Source organism: Argopecten irradians, chromosome 3 (assembly GCF_041381155.1).
Source record: "Argopecten irradians isolate NY chromosome 3, Ai_NY, whole genome shotgun sequence".
NCBI classification, from domain to species: Eukaryota; Metazoa; Mollusca; class Bivalvia; order Pectinida; family Pectinidae; genus Argopecten; species Argopecten irradians.
The window spans coordinates 37,737,997-37,759,354 of NC_091136.1; the positions used below are offsets into that span (position 1 = coordinate 37,737,997).

A 21,358-nucleotide genomic window follows, 5' to 3' on the forward strand; every position below is an offset into this window, starting at 1 on the left:
CAATGGAAGATGTTTGCGTTATGTTATCGGTTTGATCTTGTGGTTCGTGGCATTATAGAGAAAATTGGATGTTTGTTAAGTGATCAAGTGTGTTGAATTTCTAATTAAAATAGCACATCAGGTGTAAAGTTCTCACTCACAATTGCTGGTAATGGGTTAATCTTCATGATGGCAGGATTAATCTATTACAAACAGTAATAGCTCGCCTTTTACTTCCTTTAGTAGTAGGGATCAGAGGTTCAAGTACAATGTTGGTCAGGTGATGTAGAGTTTCCTTGCTCTAGAATATATATATCATCATTTCTTAGTATTAGGTTTGTTTAATGTTAGCTTAAACAATTGGCTTCCCTTTTATAACATATTGATTTTCTATTTTAGGAGTCAGAATTATATGTTAATGTCACACTGCCCTAAATATATCGCCTAGTTAATCTGGAACCAGGAAATGATTAATGCTATTCATTTAGTCATATGGTATCACTGTATTACTAACCTCAAAGCCTGTAAAACATAGACAATCAACACTCTTGTTAAGCATCCGATTATACCACATGGTAAGTATAACACCATAATGAACCAGCCAAAGGTATAAAAAAGATGTTTCAGTTCAAATATACTCTAAACCAACTTAATTCCTTGTGCAATTAAATTTCATGTATATCGCAGACAATGATCATGAGATATCACCACGACAATGGTTCAAACACCGAGACAGCAGAACTACATGTATATCACCATAAACCTTGAAATCCCTTGTAAAAGATGTTGGATATGAAAATGTAAAATCAATTTTCACAATGAAATTAAGTTGGTTTACAGTTCTGACTATAGGTGGGGGTTTTTTCCTCTAGAACTCCAGCTTCAATCGTTCATCCCCCGAACCTGACATGTTCTAAAAGACAATAACTGTAATTAGGATGTAGGAAATGTTCTACGTTCATGGTCCATGAAAATAAGTTAAGCCTTAAACATGGAACATCAAACAGAATCATATAGCAAGGCCATGTTACAGGCACCTTTTGCAAAGGAATACTTGTTCTTTAAATGAACTGCACACTCTGAACATACTGTCTGCATGATCAGGAAATGCTTGGTTTGGTTATGAATCATTTGTTATGTCCATTGAAGGATGTGCCAGGTTAAGTGGTATAAAACAGGAGAAACTGGTGACCTTGGGAATGATCTGACCTTGGGAATTATATAACAACTGTCCCACAAGGGCCTGGCACACACAATGTAGAGGGCTGAGGTGGACTATCTACAGATCACTACATCCCATTCTGCTTGTAAATCCTGTTATAATAATGTTGATAGCACTCTAGCATAGACTTAGCTCTATCCAAATTTATTTCATGTAACATTTTATACTTCATTTTTACAACTTTATTTCATTGAAGCACATAACACAAATTATACATTACAGGAATGATCATGCCATGTTAGGCTTCAAGACCGCTTTTGGGATCATCTGTTTAAAAGAGAGACATTTTGGAATATGAAAAAAAATCAGCAGAAATGTCTAATAAAACTTGAGTTTGAAAGTTAATCGTTAAAACTACAGCCATTTGTTTATTCTCACTTGAGTGTCTGGAGCCTGTCATAATGCCACTGGGGGCTTTACATCATCTCTATGCTGCTCTGTACTTATACTGTTAAACAGTAAGGAATTTCCAAAACTTTCCTTCACGTTTTTGTCAGAATTAAAGCAGCATGAGTCCATACAAATTGAGCGGAAGGCTTCCCGGAACTCCCTCCGGAGCCAGCAGTAGATGATTGGATTGATCATGGAGTTGGTCATGGCTAGGAATAGTGTAATGTTCTTTAGTGTCTCGGCCAAGTCATTGTCTATGTTTACACTGTATTTTATTGGGCCCGTTATGGTAAACGGGACCCAGAATACATAAAACAGGAACAAAACAAGGGCCATAACTTTAGCCGACTTTGTGTCCTTTTCCATCTGTGGGTCTAAGGAATGGTGTCCACGTAAACTGTCCTTTCGTACTTGCTTTTGTTGTTGCCTGGCAACTAGGTATATCCTTATATACAGGTATAGAGATAGAACTAAGCTGATTGCTATGGAGATGAAAGCAGCATATATTGTGTATCCTAGCGGCAGAATTTTGAAATAATCACATATCTGAATTTCATCGTAAGTATTCCAAACTAGAGGCAGAACACACACTGGTATAATGTAGATCCACATACATGCGATAAAAATACGGACTCTCTTGTGAGTCATAATTGCCTTGTATTTGAGCGGGTGTAATATTGCCACATACCTGTCAAAGCCAATCGCCACAAGGTTTATCATAGAGGCTGTCATTGAAGCACAGACGGATGAAAACTTGAATAGGCATAAATATTTCACTGATTGCGTAAATGTTAATTTGAAATAAAACATGGAATAAATCGGAAGTGTAAGTACAGCCAGTAAGGAATCGGCAACAGACAGACTTCCTACTAGGGTGTATGTAATGGTACGTAATCGTCGGAACTTTACCAAGGAGATTATCACAAGGAAGTTTCCGAAACATATACAAGGAATGAGCAACACACATAAAATTCCAAGGACAAACTCTGCAATGTCCCGGAAATCCTTGAACTTTCCAGCAGTACTCTGAGACACTGTACTATTGTCTAAGACAGACATATTGTTCATATAGATCATACTGTCTTAAAAAGTGAAAAGAGGAGAACGGAAACTGTCTCTGTCGTTAGTCTAATGCTTCCTAAGACTTTCAGATTAAATTTTGAATAATTTCATAATGCAAATGCTCTTCTGTCAAATTCTTTGCACTGTTTCACTCCTTCAGTTTAGTTTTGTAGTTTTTGTAATTTCATGATGCGAATGGTTCAATGTTGTGGGTTTTTAATTGATTTTCCATCGCTGTCGCAGAGTTGGTTATGACAGCCAATGAATGAATGCCTGAATCCTTCCACGCAAGCAGTTGGCTCTGAAACGAGATTGATTTTCAATGTGAATAGAATAAATATGAGCACAAATTTTTAGAATTCTTAAGTAGAAATAAAAACTTTAAAAATACTAATACAGTACATATTAATTGAAATGAAAGATAATATGATGAACCTACCTTCACAAATCACTGGTTTTAATGAAATGAAAAAAACATAAACTGCTGAAACAGTTAAATTTTATACACCCAAGGAAGTGGATTCTCAACTAACAGCTCTTTGTTCATTTTGTAATTATCTATATACCATTCACATGGGAGGAGGTTTTTGTGTGTTTGTCTGAGCATTAAATACAAACTGATATGTTACATGTTGGGAATTCCTCACCATAGGGTACGTACCAGGTAGTATAGATTTACACTCTCACCAATGTCAGTTCTTGCACAACAATTGAATTAAAAAAATTGTATCAAGGGCTATTGTAACAAAAGTAATGTAAAAGTAAAAAAGTTTTTATATAATTGTCAAATATTCAATATTTTCACACACGAAAAAATATCAAACAAGTGAAATACTTAAATTACTGCCAGTTATTGGCGGGACAAAATTCTTGCGATTGTCATGAAAAACGAAAGAACTATATTTTCAGGAATCAAATATTTATAATCTCACAATGTCAGGAGATTTAAAGTTGTATTTCTTGTAATTTTCACCATCACAAACTGTCTAAAAACATACAATGTTTGAATATGGATGGTTAAATATGATGGTTCAGATCCATAAAGCACCAATATACTATTGACATAGTGGTAAATGTCGCATGAAATATTACACGTTTTGAAAGAACCGCCACATTCAACACCATGTTTCAAACTTTCGGGTAATATCGGAAAACCGAGTTGCATCACATGACCAACTTCGGCGATACCCGTATAGATTGGAACCTCCCGAGCCGTGTCACATGGTCAATATCGGCAATACCCGTACAGATCAGAATAGATCGGACCAGTTCGGATACTTCCGAGCTATTTTAAACGTGTACACGTTAATAATCAATATTTTGATTTAATTGTTTAATAACTTTGCAAATACCAACTTTACAAAAGTCAGTAAATATCGAAAGTTTAAAACTTATTGAGGCGGAGAAAAATATATGTAGAACACTTTAAAAACTGTTTCTATGCCAAAAATACAACAAGTCACAGATCATACAACTTACTTCAGTAATATATTAAAATTCATATTTTTATTGATTCCAATTTTAGAGCGTAACTTGTTTTAATGCATGCTGATAAAGTGTATACACACTCCATGCTCTTTTTTAAAGATGCTCTACTGCTGACCAATGGTACTTTTTTTTATCAAAAACAGGAGCAGATGATTTAGTATTTTTCTTTAGTTACAAAATTTACTGACTTTACACCATTACCACCATTGAAAAGTTTGAGCTTCTAATATACTTCAAGATAAAAATATAAAAAAAAAAAAAATTAATTGTGTCCTGAAAAAATTCTGTGGTATATTATTTTTTGTTAAATTAGACACATGTTAAAACACGATTAAACACCAATTTTTGTTCATCAAATGATGAGTATCGTTTATGCTCTGTGGGCGGTGGAGCATCTTTGACAAATTTTAAGATAATAATCATAATTTGAAACAGAGATTAGCACAAGGTTGTCGGCAGCTTAACCACTAAACATGTATCTTCCTTTACTCAGTAACCCTGGGATTATACTGCACTGTATCAACTTCCATGTTTCAACCTGAAGTTTATGTTAAGTGATATGTATGTCTACAGCTTGTTTATAACTATAGCACTGTGCACATGTAAGTTGAAATATCACTGCCACTTTAGATGTCCATCAGTTTGTCGACAGCTTGCAAAGTTTTTTGGCCAAATAGCTAGATACCGTAGTTAAACTGAAAATTTCTCATAAATCATTCTGTAAAGAAATAATTTTAAAGATTAAAACATGAAACAGGTATTAACTTGTTTTCAGGTGAATGCAAGGATTTATCAACCTTTAACTTGAAAAACATATATTTTCTGTTAGACCAGATTGAGATATTGATAAGTAGTTTTGACGTTCTATATCATTAGCCTGCCACCTAATTTGGCACTGTTTTTGAGGTCTACAGTGTAGAGGGCTGCCAGGTTTTGACAATATATCAAGTGGGGTTTTTTTTCTGGAAAGCCTGAAACACCATTTAATACTGAGAGCTTTTAAAAGGGTTTAAAACAGTAAAAAAATAGAGTGTAAAGCTATTAAAAAAAACATTCTATTGTGATTTTACCAAAGTCAGTATTTTTAAATGAAATGAAAATGAGATCCAAAAGTATTTTCGATAAACCATTGATAGATCCCTGTATTCAGTGACATTATAATTTATAAATATATGTGAAACTTACTTTTTATGGTAGATACAGATACTTTTCCAGGTTTAGCTATGCGATCTAATTTCTCCACAAACTTTTATCTAGTAGTATAAAGCTCCAACATCTCTTCCTAAGCTTTACATATCTGTATCACTAAATCCTGGTATCTATTGAGATCCTTTTCGAGCTGATGACGTACGTGATCAGTAATTATCCCTGTATTAACACCTTCCTGGTCGTCAGGGATAAGGCTCCTCCACCAGGTGACACCACAGTCCTAATCCTATTGTCTAATTATTACATATAGAGAACTTCCCGCCTTCAAAGTTTTACATGTACATATCTATTGTTTAATGTAAACGCGGGGAAGATTCACACAAATCCACAATAGAATCTTGTTAAAAATTCAAATGTACTTTCACTGGTCATCAATGGTGCATCGGTCTGTGAATGACAAATGATGAACGTGATTACTGGGAACAGTGACATTATATTACTTAAGTACTCCTTGTCAGTCGGACTATCATGTCCCTATAGCCTACTACATAAGGCTGAAAATGTGGTGTACACATATACACCCCTCATCAATAAGCGTCAGCTAAGATCACATTTCCTTAATTTACATCCCTGTTCACTTCACTGATTAAAGTGGTGTTTTTTACCACATTTAAGGAGCTGTGTCCTATCACCATCTTCAGAGTTTAACCTTTTATTTCTCATCAGTGGCACGCTCACGAAATTCTCTGTTTGTAATCCACTTGTCTCATATATTCATCCCCAGTGCATAAATATATAGTTATATTGATTCTTTACTGCTTCATCTAAAACCTTACAAAAATGTTCTTTTAAGATATGTTCACTGCCATTCCTGGGGATTCTAATCCTGTTTGCTTGTTTTTGATGTAAATCTGTACAATTATGATCTCTGAGTCTGTGAACGCCATCAAAATAACTTTAAAATCCCAAACTACATGATGTGTGTTTAAGGTAGATGCCTCTTTCAATGTAGCTGAAAAACACAAAGAAAACTTCATATGATTCACGTGCACGCCTGCAACCTTGTCTTAGAGCATTATATTCACAGTTCGTTTATTCAGTTTATCAAGTTGCTTGCCTCTGTCTTGTAAAGCTTTAAAATGCAACTCCATGTCATTTTCTGTTTCGTAAGTCTACGTCAGGGTTCTCAGCTTGGAGTAAAGTTTATGGGAATATTCATTTTAGTTGAGCTATACTTCCGTCTGTGAAAGAAATTAAAATTCCTGGTCCTGTTTGCGTACACTTCCAGAGAATGAATGTCAAACCAAAAAGTCTTTATCCATTGCAAACCCCAGTTCCTAAAGACCAGGATAAATAAAAAATCTTGCCTGGTTAAAAATGTTCATATGGTGATAAGCATCTTTGATAACTGCAACCAATTATTTGTGTGTTTTATGAGTGCAGTGCACCGTCCGCTTCGGGTATTAGAGGGTCTTATGTTACAACTGCATTTAAAAAACCTTGTAAATTCCCACTGTGCGATTCTCGGGATTTAATGGATGTAGATTTTCAATTAGATTTGTCCTGGAGAAATATCTGCGTTGTTGTTTACCCAAGAGTGAAGGGTTGTTCTTTTAAAGGCATTTTGTGTTTTAGCTTGTGTAAACACCCGGGTTTGACTAATTGATCAATGAGAATCACAGAGATCTAGATTACCTTGTTTATAAATCCGATTGAGAGGTGTAACTTGATCCTGTACTGTATGGAAATTAATTTTCTCTGAGAATGAACGAGGATTTGTATAGATTTGGGTAAATACTACTGTTTGTGGGTGTGTGCTCACACCATGGGACTGTGTATGGTGTACAAGTGTTTAGAAGAGTAAACTCAATACACATGACATTGTATAAATCAGGTTAACTTGCACCATTTGACACAATGCAGTGTACTAACATTTGTAGGAGTAAACTCGCAATACATCACCGGTGTCAACAGAAACTATATGGCCATAACAAGTATTGTGTCTGTCCCAACATTATACCACAAACCCTCCATGTTTTAGTCTCGAGTTCAAATCCCACATGGTGCAGTTGCCAGGTCAACAGTTTTTTTCGGGGTACTCTGGTTTTCCTCCACCTCCTAAAGTTGGCACATCCTTAAATGTCCCTGGCTGTTAATAGGACTTTAAACACACCAAACACTTATCATTCTATAAACCATTGTCTCCCTTGTTGGCATTGTTTTGTTGAGTGTTCACCCCTATGATAACAGGTCGTGGTTCTGATCCAGACCAAGCATTCCAAAGTCTATAACAGTTGAAGTTTACACTACTGCATCAGCCATATATTGCTCTCCCAGAGTCAGTATAATGTGACTAATGAATGTGTCATACACTACTGGATGTCTTATGTACCAATCATAATAAGTCTTTGTTGGTTCAGGAACTGGAAATCGTGGGTCAGAAAGGTCAATATCCGTGTATATGCCAATATCCGTGTACATGAATTACAAATAATTGTTAAGTGGGTCACTGAGTTTTAAGTTTCACATCTTCATATTAATTATATACCAACAGGCTACAGCCAGTATTGGTTTACACTCTGGTGTGACTTTAACTGAAAAATGAAGAAAAAACTTTTTGGTTTATTGTCTGGTGTGACTTTTACTCAGGAAATACAGTGGTATACTTCAGTATAACAGAACTGTAATATATCACAAATACATACCACAGCCTCCGAAATAGTGACAGATTTCTATACCACAGCCTCCCAAATAGTGACAAATTTCTATACCACAGCCTCCCAAATAGTGACAGATTTCTATACCACAGCCTCCCAAATAGTGACAGATTTCTATACCACAGCCTCCCAAATAGTGACAGATTTCTATACCACAGCCTCCCAAATAGTGACAGATTTCTATACCACAGCCTCCCAAATAGTGACAGATTTCTATACCACAGCCTCCCAAATAGTGACAGATTTCTATACACAGCCTCCCAAATAGTGACAGATTTCTATACCACAGCCTCCCAAATAGTGACAGATTTCTATACCACAGCCTCCCAAATAGTGACAGATTTCTATACCACAGCCCGCCCCAAATAGTGACAGATTTCTATACCACAGCCTCCCAAATAGTGACAGATTTCTTATACCACAGCCTCCCAAATAGTGACAGATTTCTATACCACAGCCTCCCAAATAGTGACAGATTTCTATACCACAGCCTCCCAAATAGTGACAGATTTCTATACCACAGCCTCCCAAATAGCAGACAGATTTCTATACCACAGCCTCCCAAAATAGTGACAGATTTCTATCTCCCAAATAGTGACAGATTTCCACAGCCTCCCAAATAGTGACAGATTTCTATAACCACAGCCTCCAGAGATCAATCTAGCTCTGATTTATTACTGTTTTTATGGGTAAATTTCCCCTCAAGGAATTAATTCCCCTCAGGCCTAAAATTCCACTGAAGATTTAAAAATTCACCATTTGAAGCTAAAAAAATGACCAATTTTGTAACACAATTTCCCCTGTGACTTATTTTTCATTAATTTTAATTTTGGGGCGCGGCATCCGTCGTCCGTCCCGTCCGTCATAATCCAAAAATAATGTCCGTCCCCGTCCGTCCGTTACCGTCCGTTCCCGTCGTCCCGATCTGTCCCGTACAACATTTCCTTTAAATCGCTTACTGAGAGTCCATCAGAGTTCTGCATGGATAATATTTTAACCAACATTTGGCCAGCAAACAATCGCCCTGCAAGGCGGCGGGAATAACCCACGAACATGTTAATAAAAGTTTTTGCTACAAGACCCTCCAGCAGCGCAGGAGGGCCGGGAAGCCCCAACTACGGGTGGAAAGAGGGGGGGAAGGGGGAGAGGTATAATCCTAGAAATTCTGCCTACTGTTGGTCCCTAGAGTTTCTGCATCGATTGAAAACGAATTGGCCAGAAACATCCTTGCAGGGGGAAGGGGAATAGAACTTTATACAATATTGAGCTCTCACCCACCCGTAGGCAGGAGAGGGCGGGGCCAAATAGGTGACATTTCGCGAAATATCCTAGGTAAAAACTCCTAACTACATCCCGCATACCTGCTCGCTAGTGTTCTGTGCATGGAATCTCAGTCAACCAAATTTGGCCAGAAACATTCCTTTGGGGGAAGGGAACAGAACTATGTATAAATTTTGGCATCTGACCCACCCCGGGGGACAGAGAGGGGCGGGGTTCCCAATATACTAAGGGAACATTTAGGTAACTAATCCTATAACATTGCCTACTTGTCCTAAGAAGTTCTGCATAGGATTTAACCAAATTTTTGGCCACAAATCATCCTTGAGGGGCAACAGGGGAATAAAACTATAGTATTCAAATTTTTGCCTCTGCACCCCCCAGGGACCAGGAGGGGCGGGAGCCCAAATAGGGGAAATAGAGAGTAAATCCCTATAAAGTCGCTACTTGTCCTAGAGTTCTGCAGGATTGAAAACAAATTATAGAGGCCTATATACCACCGCTGGAAAGGAAGGGGCGAATTAGAAACTTTATAAATATTGCTCTGACCCCCCGGAGGCGGATGGGTGCGAGGCCCAAATAGTTGAAATATTGAGGTTAAATTACCTATAAATCGCTACCTGTCCTAGTGTTCTGCATGAGAGGATTCGTGTAAACCAACATTTGGCCCATTAAACATCCTTGTGGTAAGGGAGAACAGAACTTGTATAAACATTTCGTGGCTCATGACCCCACGACCCGGGGACAGGCAGTGGGCGCGCCCAATAAGGCAAATTTTAAGTAAATCCTATCAAATCGCTACTTTGTCCCTAGATTTCTGCATGGATATGTAACAAATTTGGCCAAAACATCCGGGGGGGAAGGCGGGAATAGAACGTAGTATAAACAATTTTTTTTGGCCTCTGACCTCCCCTGTCGGACAGGAAGGGGCGGGGCCCAAATCAGGGAAATTCAGGTAAATCCAATAAAGCTCAAGCTACGTTCGTCCCTAGAGTTCTCTGCTAATGATTGTAACCAAATCTTGGCCAGAAACACCTTGGGGAAGAGAAGCAAACTTGTATAAATTTTGTGGCTCTGACCTCCCGGGGACATGGATGGGCGAGGCCCAATAAGGGGATAATTTAGGTAAAACTCTCAATAAATTTCAGCTACTTGTTCTAGAGAGTTCTGCATGGATTGTAACCATAAAATTTGCGCCAGTAACATCCTAAGGGAGTGAAGGGGAAAGCAGAACTTGTATAAATTTTTGGTCAATGACCCCTGGGGACAGGAGGGTCGGGCCCAATAGGGAAATAGAGGTAAATCCATAAATCGCTACTTGTCCTAGAGTTCTGACATGATTGTAACACATTTGCCAGTAAACCAGTCCTAGGGGGAAGGGAATAGAACTTGTAGTATTATTTGCTCTTGACCCCCCCCCCCCCCCCCCGGGGGGACAGGAGTGGGGCCGGCCCACATAGGGACAATTAATGATAATCCTATAAATCTGCGCTCACATTGTCTCTATTAGTTCCTGCATGGATGTAACCAAACTTTGAGACCAGAAACAAATACCAATGAGGGGAAGGAAACAAACTTATGTAAAACAATTTGGCTCTGCGACCCCCCCAGGGACTCAGGAGGGAGCAGGGGGCTCAATTAGGGAGAATTTAGGTTAGAATTCCTATACATTGCTACGTGTTCTAAACAGTCTGCATGGAATACTCAAACCAAATTTGAGCCAAGAAACATTACCCATAGGGTGTAGAAAGGGAACAGAAATTGTATAAAGTGTATTTGCTCTTGACACCCTCGGGACAAGGAAGAGGCTGGGAGCCCAAAATAGGGGAAATATACTGTAATCCCTATACAAATCGCTACTTGTCCTATAGAGTCATAGCATGTGATTTTACACCAATTCTCTTGGACCTTGAAGACATTCTGAGAAATAGGAGAAAGAACTTATATAACAATTTTGAGCTCTTAACCCCCGGGGCGAGAGGGGCGGCGGCCCAAAGTGAATCTTCAGAAAATATGATGGAGAATAGAGAGTAAAATCCTCTAAATCACAAGCTACATTTGTCCTCATGAGTTCTCCATGGATAAGCCAAATTTGGACCAGAAACATCCGGGGTGGGGGGGGGGTGGTGGGGGGGGGGGGGGGGGGGGTGGGGGGGGGGGGGTTGGGGGGGAAGTAGATTATATCTTGTATACAAATTTTGGCATCTGACCCCTTGGGCAGGAGGGCGGGGGGCCATAGGGAAATTTAGGTAAAAACCTATAAATACGCTACTAGTCTGTAAAAGTTCTGCTTTTGAGTTTAACCAAATCTTGAGCCTCAGAAACATCCTTGGGGTTAACAGAATTCATAATGAATTTGCTCTGAACCGCCTTGAGCAGAAAGTAGTGGGGCCAATTGGGGAAATTAGAGGCTAAATATTTCACAATTCCTATCAGAAAAGCATAACAATGAACCTCTAACTAGTTCATTACAAACCACTTTGAGCGATACAGGCCCTCTGGGCCTCTTGTTTATCTTTTGTTATGCACATTCTCGACAATTTATCCTATAGCTACTGCATATTTTATATAAACTCAAATTTTCTACCATTATTTCGTTTACCGGTGAGCTATTTATAAAATTTTGCTTTACTAAATACAAATAAAAATAAAAAAAAGTGTTTACCATGGTACATTTTCGTCAAAATGAATTTAATTTTTGACCATAAAAATACAGAGATCGAAATTCCCTTATATTTTTGCCAAACTTTTTTCCCCTATTTTTCAAGCAAAAAATGAGGGTAGTTTCTTCATACCAAAACTCGGTAGATTGAATCCTGGTCTCCCAAAATAGTGACAGATTTCTATACACCACATCCACACCTCTCCAAATAATGTGCAAATCACCATCAACAAATTCATGCCATGATACAGAAAAGGCTTAATCAAAATGACCTTCCATGCTGTGGAGTCGCAAACATATCAATAACTACATAGACTATACTACATGACTTTATGTGTTGGGGGGTTGAATTCACACCATGGGACAACCGACTACACAGGCAATACTACGAATCGTTGAGTGAAAGCACCTGTAACCGTCTTCAGTTTATTAAAAAAAAAATTCTTGGGTGAAATTCATTTAAGGAAAACACTCTATATGAAATCCTGTTTCAATTTTGAATCACGTGGAAGATTACACAATAGTATAACATCATATATAGGTATGTACGGTCAAATTAGTGGAGGATTAGTAACAATTAGAAGTTAACCATGTTGTGACACACTCTCCAATCAATTATTACACAACTCTGTACATTGCCCCAGACAAGTGTTGGGCAATAGCAATGTTCCACAGATGGAGCAGTTGAGAAATCTTGGTAGAACTTAGGACATCAATTATTACCGCTTCATCAAGGAATCTGTCATCCCTAACATGGACAAGGAGAGCTTTGTTCGGCATATCACAACACCCCAGAACATCGCTTTAAATGGTTATACGCTATAGCATTTTCAAGTATTAACCTTTATTAGCCAGAATTTATTTCATAGAGTAGTGAAAGTAGTTATCAATGAGGAGCATTAATAGTCTCTAAAAACTATTACTGTAGAAACACAAATCTCAGATTCAACAATCATTTACTATTATTTCACTTCCTCACACAATAATTGGATGTTTGGCGATATCCATTGAAGTGACCATAAGTCGACCTGACCGCTATTCAATTGCGAGCTATTCCTACGCCCACGCCGTTATATTCCCGAGCCTCTGTTTATGTATTACTGAAAATCGTCCTTAGGTAATAAATACAATAGTAGGGTTTTCCCACATTGATGAACAAACTGTTACAGCAGAGTGACCCTATAGGTTAAAATAATATTCGGCATCCTAAGTCATCCACATTCATTATGCGTACATTAGCAATACAAAAGATGTTGGCTGAACCATCCTTTTAATGGGCACAGAATTGATATTTGGAATTAATAACATTGGGTTTGTCTTCTCTCCCCTTAGGGTATAGGAGGAGCTGAGTGTCCTGATTGCCAATGTACAAGATAGGCAAAATATTTCTTCTATTCTCTTCTATTGGAATGTAGCACTTGTTTTATTTTATTCAATGACTTCTTTAGATCTAAAGTTTCCATGATATAGAGAAATCAATTAACCTTTTTGAATATCTGCGCTGCCTCTTTTGTTAGATTGACTATGGCCATAAGAAAATGTTTGGAAACTGTTAAAGGATTTTTTCTGCTTTAGTTATGGTTTAATTTAACTTTCTAATCAAACATTCTTGGAATTCCTCTAAAGACCTGGTAGTCACCAGAGACCTATTAGATATATGGGACCATTATGTTCATTATTAATAAGGAATGAGGAATTTTAATTTTATTTTTCAGAATTAACATTTTTCAGAGGCAAAACAGTTATTGAATTTAATTTAAAACAACTAAAGATTGACTTTATTTTGACTGCAGATCAAACCTTACATTTATATTCCTGTTTTGGTTTTAGGCAGATTATATTTACTGAAGCTGGTAACTTGCGGTCGCTCGCTGTGGTTGCTAGGCTAAATAAAATGCATATTCACTAATCAGACTTTGCAGCTAATCAGATTTTGCAGAAGCGAAGATGAAAAATATTTAAATATGATTTTTCTTATTCATCAAATTAGAGTAATTTGCAATAATCTAGGTATAAATTTAGATTTAAATAATACTGTAAGCTCATATTAGGCCTTTTGTTTATCTGTGCACTTTTCTTTACCTCCCTATCATAGTATTCTGTAGGGTCTCAACACATTACAGAAATTATTGATAGTTAATGTATTTTAGTTTTTGTTCTGTAAACAATCCAGATTAACACTTAACGATATATATCTGGATTATATACTTACTGTTATGTCATAATAGCATAGTTGTTCCGGATTCTCTCGTTTTCAGGGTGTGTCCGCAGCTTTTGTTTTTAATTTCTACTTCCTTCTTGTTGTGTTTGTGTTCTTTGTTTAACTTAAACAAGTTCATTAGTACCATAATTATCCTCAAAGTAATTGAGATTCTGCTCGGCAGTATCAAGTTTGCTCTGCCGGTGGGTTATCAATTTGAGAACAACATGGAAGAAATACTAGATTTGTAACTCTCAGGAGATCCACAATTAAAGAAACCACAAATAAGCCTATATTGCATGTAAATAAGCATATTAAAAGTATTGATTTATCAACATATATAAATAGCGAGTGTTTGTGTAGTAAGTCAATGACCAATTGTAGTCTGTATGTTGAGCTTAGTCTATTGTGAAATTGCCTCACTGATCTCCGACTTGCTCTCCAAATTTTGGTCATAAGTTCAAGAACCATTATTGGGTGATAATGTTGTACTTCTGTCTTAGGGAATCTAGCTTTCTAATTATACAACAAAAAATTATCATACTTCAAATAAAATGTCTTTAAAATCCACAATTTAAGTAAGTATAGCCAATATGGTTTTGTTATACTTAAAACTGTACAAAAATATTGAAGAATGAAAAAAGCACTTCGGCAAAAAAAAATAAATGTGTTTTTAGGGTTACCCGACCGACTCTGATTTTTTACCTCTTACCCTAATTTTTTTCCACTTTTCTACAAAAAAACAAGTAAAAGTCAGGATTTCGATCTAAGACTCCGGTTCCGGCCATTACTTTAGAGTGAAGGACACCTAAAAAAAAAAATAATAATAATTAATCCTACCGACTCTATTTTTTTTTTTGCCAATGTTACCCTAAACAGACATACTTTTTGTTTGGCCTTATAAACATCATATCAGATAGAAATTTTTATATGCACACTCACAGTTTGATATGAACCTGCATATGCTTACATATCTGATTTTGTTTTATGTGCTAGGCTAGGTCATTTATATTTAGATACTTGAGATAAGACATAAAAATGTATATCATATGTTATCGAATTGGTTTCTAGAAGGTGGGTTTTAATGAGATAATAATACTATTAAATATTTACACACCATTTTGGCAAGAATTTGTATTAAATCCAATGGGCATGTTTCCAAAGCTGTGTATTAGATAATGATTGGTGCTCCTAGAATATTAGATATGGAGAAGGTAGTTTTTAACATTAGTAAATGTACTCCTAAATTTGGATATAGAGGAAGGTATTCTCTTATAACATTAGTAAATGTGCTCCAAATCTGTTAAAAACAGTAATTATATGTGTAATAGTCTATATATTTTAATAAATACATGTACCGGTATCTGATAAAATATTTTCAAACCTAATTTTGCTGACAGTTATTTTGTAGACAATCAGATATATGACATTTTGTCTGTTGGTTTGTTTGGTTTAATGCCCTATTAACAGCCAGGGTCATTTGGTCATTTAAGGTCATACCAAGTTTATTGAGGGTCTGAAAGCGGGGAAACCACTGAGTAGCGGTCAGTAACTGGGGACTGTCCTATTCAAACTTGTGACCCAGAAGTCACTATAGTAAGTGGTCAATAATGTAAGAGTTGTGGTCAATAAAATAAAAATGGATGAAGACTATGATTGGTTAATTTAAAATTTAATAAAATGAATAATTCAGTCATCATTAAAGTCATTTAAGTCAGCATTCGATTTAGTCAGTAGTAAAAAAGTCAGTGGCTAGTAAAGTCAGTGGTCAGTAAAATAAGTGGTCAGTAAAGTCAGTGGTCAGTAAAGTCAGTGGTCAGCAAAGTCAGTGGTTAGTAAAGTCAATGGTCAGTGAAGTCAGTGACTAGTAAAGTTAGCAGTCAGTAAAGTTAGTGGTCAGCAAAGTCAGTGGTCAGCAAAGTCAGTGCATATTCAGCTCAGTCAGTGGTCAGCAAAGTCAGTGGTTAGTAAAGTCAATGGTCATTGAAGTCAGTGGCTAGTAAAGTTAGCAGTTAGTCAGTAGTCAGTAAAGTCAGTAGTCAGTGGTCAGTAAAGTCAATGGTCAGTAAAGTAAGTGGTCAGTAAAAACAGTGGTTAGTAAAGTAAGTGATCTGTAAAGTCAATGGTCAGTAAAGTAATTGGTCAGTAAAGTCAGTGGTCAGTAAAGTCAGTGGTCAGTAAATTCAGTGATCAGTTATGTCAGTGGTCAGCAAAGTCAATGGTTAGTAAAGTTAATGGTCAGTAAAGTCAGTGGTCAGTAAAGTCAATGGTCAGTAAAGCCAATGGTCAGTAAAGTTAGTGGTCAGTAAAGTCAGTGGTTAGTAAAGTCAATGGTCAGTAAAGTCAGTGGTTAGTAAAGTCAGTGGTCAATAAAGTCAGTGGTCAGTGAAGTCACTGGTCAGTAAAGTCAGTGGTCAGTAAAGTCAGTGGTTAGTAAAGTCAGTGGTCAGTAAATTCAGTGGTCAGTAAAGTCAGTAGTCAGTGGTCAGTAAAGTCAATGGTCAGTAAAGTAAGTGGTCAGTAAAAACAGTGGTTAGTAAAGTAAGTGATCTGTAAAGTCAGTGGTCAGTAAAGTAATTGGTCAGTAAAGTCAGTGGTTAGTAAAATCAATGGTCAGTAAAGTCAGTGGTCATTAAAGTTGTGGTCAGTTAAGTCAGTGATCAGTTAAGTCAGTGGTCAGCAAAGTCAGTGGTCAGTAAATTCAGTGGTCAGTGAAGTCAATGGTCAGTAAAGTCAGTAAAGTCAATGGTCAGTAAAGTCAGTGGTTAGTAAGTCAGCAGTTAGTAAAGTCAGTGGTCAGTTAAGTCAGTGGTCTGTAAAGTCAGTGGTCAGTAAAGTCAGTGGTCAGTAAAGTCAATGGTCAGTAAAGTCAGTGGTCAGTAAAGTCAGTGGTCAGTAAAGTCAGTGGTCAGTAAAGTCAGTGGTCAGTAAAGTCAGTGGTCAGTAAAGTCAATGGTCAGTAAAGTCAGTGGTCAGTAAAGTCAGTGGTCAGTAAAGTCAGTGGTCAGTAAAGTCAGTGGTCAGTAAAGTCAGTGGTCAGTAAAGTCAGTGGTCAGTAAAGTCAGTGGTCAGTAAAGTCAGTGGTCAGTAAAGTCAGTGGTCAGTAAAGTCAGTGGTCAGTAAAGTCAGTGGTCAGTAAAGTCAGTGGTCAGTAAAGTCAGTGGTCAGTAAAGTCAATGGTCAGTAAAGTCAGTGGTCAGTAAAGTCAATGGTTAGTAAAGTCAGTGGTCAGTAAAGTCAGTGGTTAGTAAAGTCAGTGACTGGTTATTGTACTAAAGGCAGAGGCTAGTAGAGTAAGTGTTTCACTGTATTGTTATAAAGCGTGTCTGGCGTAGAAAACAATTCGGTAGAATATATTTGTTGTATTTGACACGTGGCTAACATTTGTCAGTACACCATGGTGCCTGATCTGGTCCGTAATATTGCACTGTTGAAGGCGTAATCTAGTTATTTTACCACTAAACCACAAAATGTCTGACAAATCATATACAAATGTTATTGCTACAACTCTGGAATCAATAGTTTGGAGATGAAATCGCAATGAAAAGTTGAGTTATGATGTCAGTTCCACATTAATTCATTTCTCTTTTGGCAGATCATTCCTTCCTATCTATTACAAGTGGTTCTCCTCAGCAACATTTTAACTATGAATGGTGTGAAATACAGAAGAAACACAGGGACATTTGGATAATTCAGTTCACATAGGAAGTTTAAATTCTGTTCTCAACACATACTTCAGTTTGTAGTCTCCTTCCTTTTACTGGTGACGTCTGTGGACATAAAAAAGGGATTGATGACGTATGTTGTAGTGAACTTACAATTGTCTGCATTCCTTTGTGATTCTTGTGTTGCAATTTGGGCATGAAAGTACGGATATACATTTCTTGGTTAGTCATGAAAAAAAAAAAAAAGCTTTTTTTTTTAGCCCACCATCATCAGATGGTGGGCTATTCAAATCGCCTTTCGTCCGTGGTCCGTGGTCCGTCCGTCCGTCCGTCCTTCCGTCCGTCCGTCCGTCCGTCCTTCCGTCCGTCCGTCCGTCCGTTAACAATTCTTGTTACCGCTATTTCTCAGAAAGTACAGAAGGGATCTTTCTCAAATTTCACATGTAGGTTCCCCTAGGGCCCTAGTTGTGCATATTGCATTTTGGGACCAATCGGTCAACAAGATGGCCGACTGGTGGCCATCTTGGATTTTGATAGTTAAAGTTTGTTACTACCGCTATTTCTCAGAAAGTTATGAAGGGATCTTTCTCAAATTTCACATGTAGGTTCCCCTAGGGCCCTAGTTGTGCATATTGCATTTTGGGACCAATCGGTCAACAAGATGGCCGACTGGCGGCCATCTTGGATTTTGATAGTTAAAGTTTGTTACCGCTATTTCTCAGAAAGTTATGAAGGGATCTTTCTCAAATTTCACATGTAGGTTCCCCTAGGGCCCTTGTTGTGCATATTGCATTTTGGGACCAATCGGTCAACAAGATGGCCGACTGGCGGCCATCTTGGATTTTGATAGTTAAAGTTTGTTACCGCTATTTCTCAGAAAGTACTTAAGGGATCTTTCTCAAATTTCACATGTAGGTTCCCCTAGGGCCCTAGTTGTGCATATTGCATTTTGGGACCAATCGGTCAACAAGATGGCCGACTGGCGGCCATCTTGGATTTTGATAGTTAAAGTTTGTTACCGCTATTTCTCAGAAAGTTATGAAGGGATCTTTCTCAAATTTCATATGTTGGTTCTCCTAGGGCCCTAGTTGTGCATATTGCATTTTGGGACCAATCGGTCAACAAGATGGCCGACTGGCGGCCATCTTGGATTTTGATAGTTAAAGTTTGTTACCGCTATTTCTCAGAAAGTTTTGAAGGGATCTTTCTCAAATTTCATATGTTGGTTCTCCTAGGCCCTAGTTGTGCATATTGCATTTTGGGACAGATCGGTCAGCAAGATGATCGACAGGTAGCTATCTTGAATTTTGATAGTTAAAGTTTGTTAACACCATTTCCCAGAAAGTACTGAAGGAATCTTTCTCAAATTTCATATGTAGGTTCCCCTACGACCCTAGTTGTGCATATTGCATTTTGGGACAGATCGGTCAGCAAGATGATCGACAGGTAGCCATCTTGAATTTTGATAATTGAAGTTTGTTACTGCTACATATCTCAGAAAGTACTGAAAGGATCTTTCTCAAGGTTCATATATAGTATGTAGTAAAAGTTTGAAAAGCAGGGAAAAGATCCCTCTTTCTGTTGTCAGACATAGATCATTCTTTGGTGGGCGCCAAGATCCCTCTGGGATCTCTTGTTTTTAAATGGTCTTTGTGCTTGTCCTTGACAAAAACTTTAGGTATAAAAAATTTCCAGTACCGATAGATAGACATTTTTGAGTATCAGTTTAAGAATACAATGAACATGAGAGTTTCTATGAGGGGGAAATTTACGATTATTACATAGCAGCCTTTTTACTTCTCCCCTATGCATAAAATTGTGTGTATATTTAAAACAAATTCTACAACCTCAAAGGCATATTTATGGCAAAGTAATTAAATATGCAAATATAAAGATTGAGTACTTTTGAAAATAATCTGGCAAGGCATCAAATGTATGAGACCCAATTTCTTGGGGTCCCAAACGGCCTGTTAAACACAATTTTACCAGTGTGTGTAGACCACTTAACTCTGACAATCATTGTATTTTTGTTCCTTTTGTGATGGGCAGTTTTTGGTGTTTTTCAAACATACGATACGGATTTGTAAATTATGCCAGTAAGTAATGAGAAATGTTAAAATGGAGGGAAATAAGAGAAAGTGTTGCGTCTGATTTAGAAAATCTGTTGTAGATAATTTAGACTGTAATGATCACTGGCTCTCTGCTGTTTATAGTAAGTAAATACAGATGCTAGGCGTATAAAAATTAAAGAGGAAAATTGAAATATGCTAGCTGTTATTATTTTTGCGAAAATAAATTTGGTGGGTGGTACATTGTACCATAAAATTCAGGGTGGAAAGCAAAATGATCATAACAAAGAAGTGTGAAATTCCAAATAAATATGTCTGAAACTTCCTCCTGTTTAAAGTTTCTCATGAGAATGTGGAGGGGATGATATTTAGATGCATGATGAGTAAAACCCATATACATTTGATCTTACAATCCAAAATCATACACATGAATTATTTTCGTTTTCTTGAGTTCAGTGAAAGATAGTTATCATTTCTGTGTCAGGAAATGCTGTGAGGGCTCATGAGGGTATTGTCCTTGGTAACTTTTCCTTAGTAAATACCTGAAAGCATGTTAGATTGATGAGAACCACCAGTTGAACTACAGATTGATGTAGATACACTAGTACACTAGACCTTGTTACATACAGTATCTGATTCATTCATACTGAAGTTCTTTGGCTAACAGTAGCAGTACATGGACCATATTTCTTTAACATCCGCTCTCTTTCAATCTTCTCTGGTCTTGTTAACATTCCAAATGTGTAAGTTTGGTTTCTCCCCAAGGAAAACTTCCATATTACTATATTGGGTTAATATGAAGATTTACTACAAACAAAAGGTTCTCAGGACTTCTGTAGGATCCAGCTTCTCTATAGCATAATTAATAAAATGGGAAAATCTTGGTAAACTGATCAAAGTTTCATATAACTGTAATGCAGCCTTTGGTTTCTTTCTGGAATATCTTAGACTGGCCACCATACCCTGAGATTTTCTCAGTTTTATAATACTATAATACTAGATTATCTCCCCCTAGTTTGAAACTAGAATCAGAAATGCCATAGTGATCAAAATTAAGCTAAATTTTAGGAATGATTTTAATGTGCTAGAGAATGGTGGCAATTAGAAATAAGTACCGGGGTACATGATTGTTTTAGAAAAAGATAAAGGGAAAATGATGGAGTTAATCAGCTTTTGAACTACATGGTCCAGTAATTAGAAAGGATCATGCTGATATGCTAGATCATTATTTCTATCGGTGATGGAATGACGATAATATAAGACTCTTTCATATGTGGATATAACGGATAGGGATATTCTACCCGAGGGTCACAAAATGTAGTAAAACCCGAGGCTTGTCGAGGGTTTTGCAACATTTTGTGATCCCAAGGGTAGAATATCCCTATCCTTCATATTCACTTATGAAAGAGTATTTTTCTTTCATACCTTGACGTTTTATTGCAATTTTACAACTATAATATCCCGACATTTTGAAATA

General features: G+C 37.2%; 2 protein-coding genes across 4 annotated transcripts in view; one reads left to right on the forward strand and one right to left on the reverse strand.

Moving 5' to 3' along the window:
* The window catches only part of LOC138318471 (atypical kinase COQ8B, mitochondrial-like), an 85,737-nt gene that overhangs the window by 41,236 nt on the left and 23,143 nt on the right, over positions 1-21,358 (forward strand). The gene's annotated exons all lie outside the window — the stretch shown is intronic.
* On the reverse strand, positions 1,327-7,195 carry LOC138318470 (beta-2 adrenergic receptor-like). Its single transcript, XM_069260840.1, has 2 exons — positions 5,327-7,195; positions 1,327-2,954 (listed from the first exon to the last, which is right to left on the reverse strand). The coding sequence occupies exon 2, from the start codon at positions 2,666-2,668 to the stop codon at positions 1,598-1,600; it is 1,071 nt and encodes a 356-aa protein (XP_069116941.1). The 5' UTR covers positions 2,669-2,954; positions 5,327-7,195; the 3' UTR covers positions 1,327-1,597.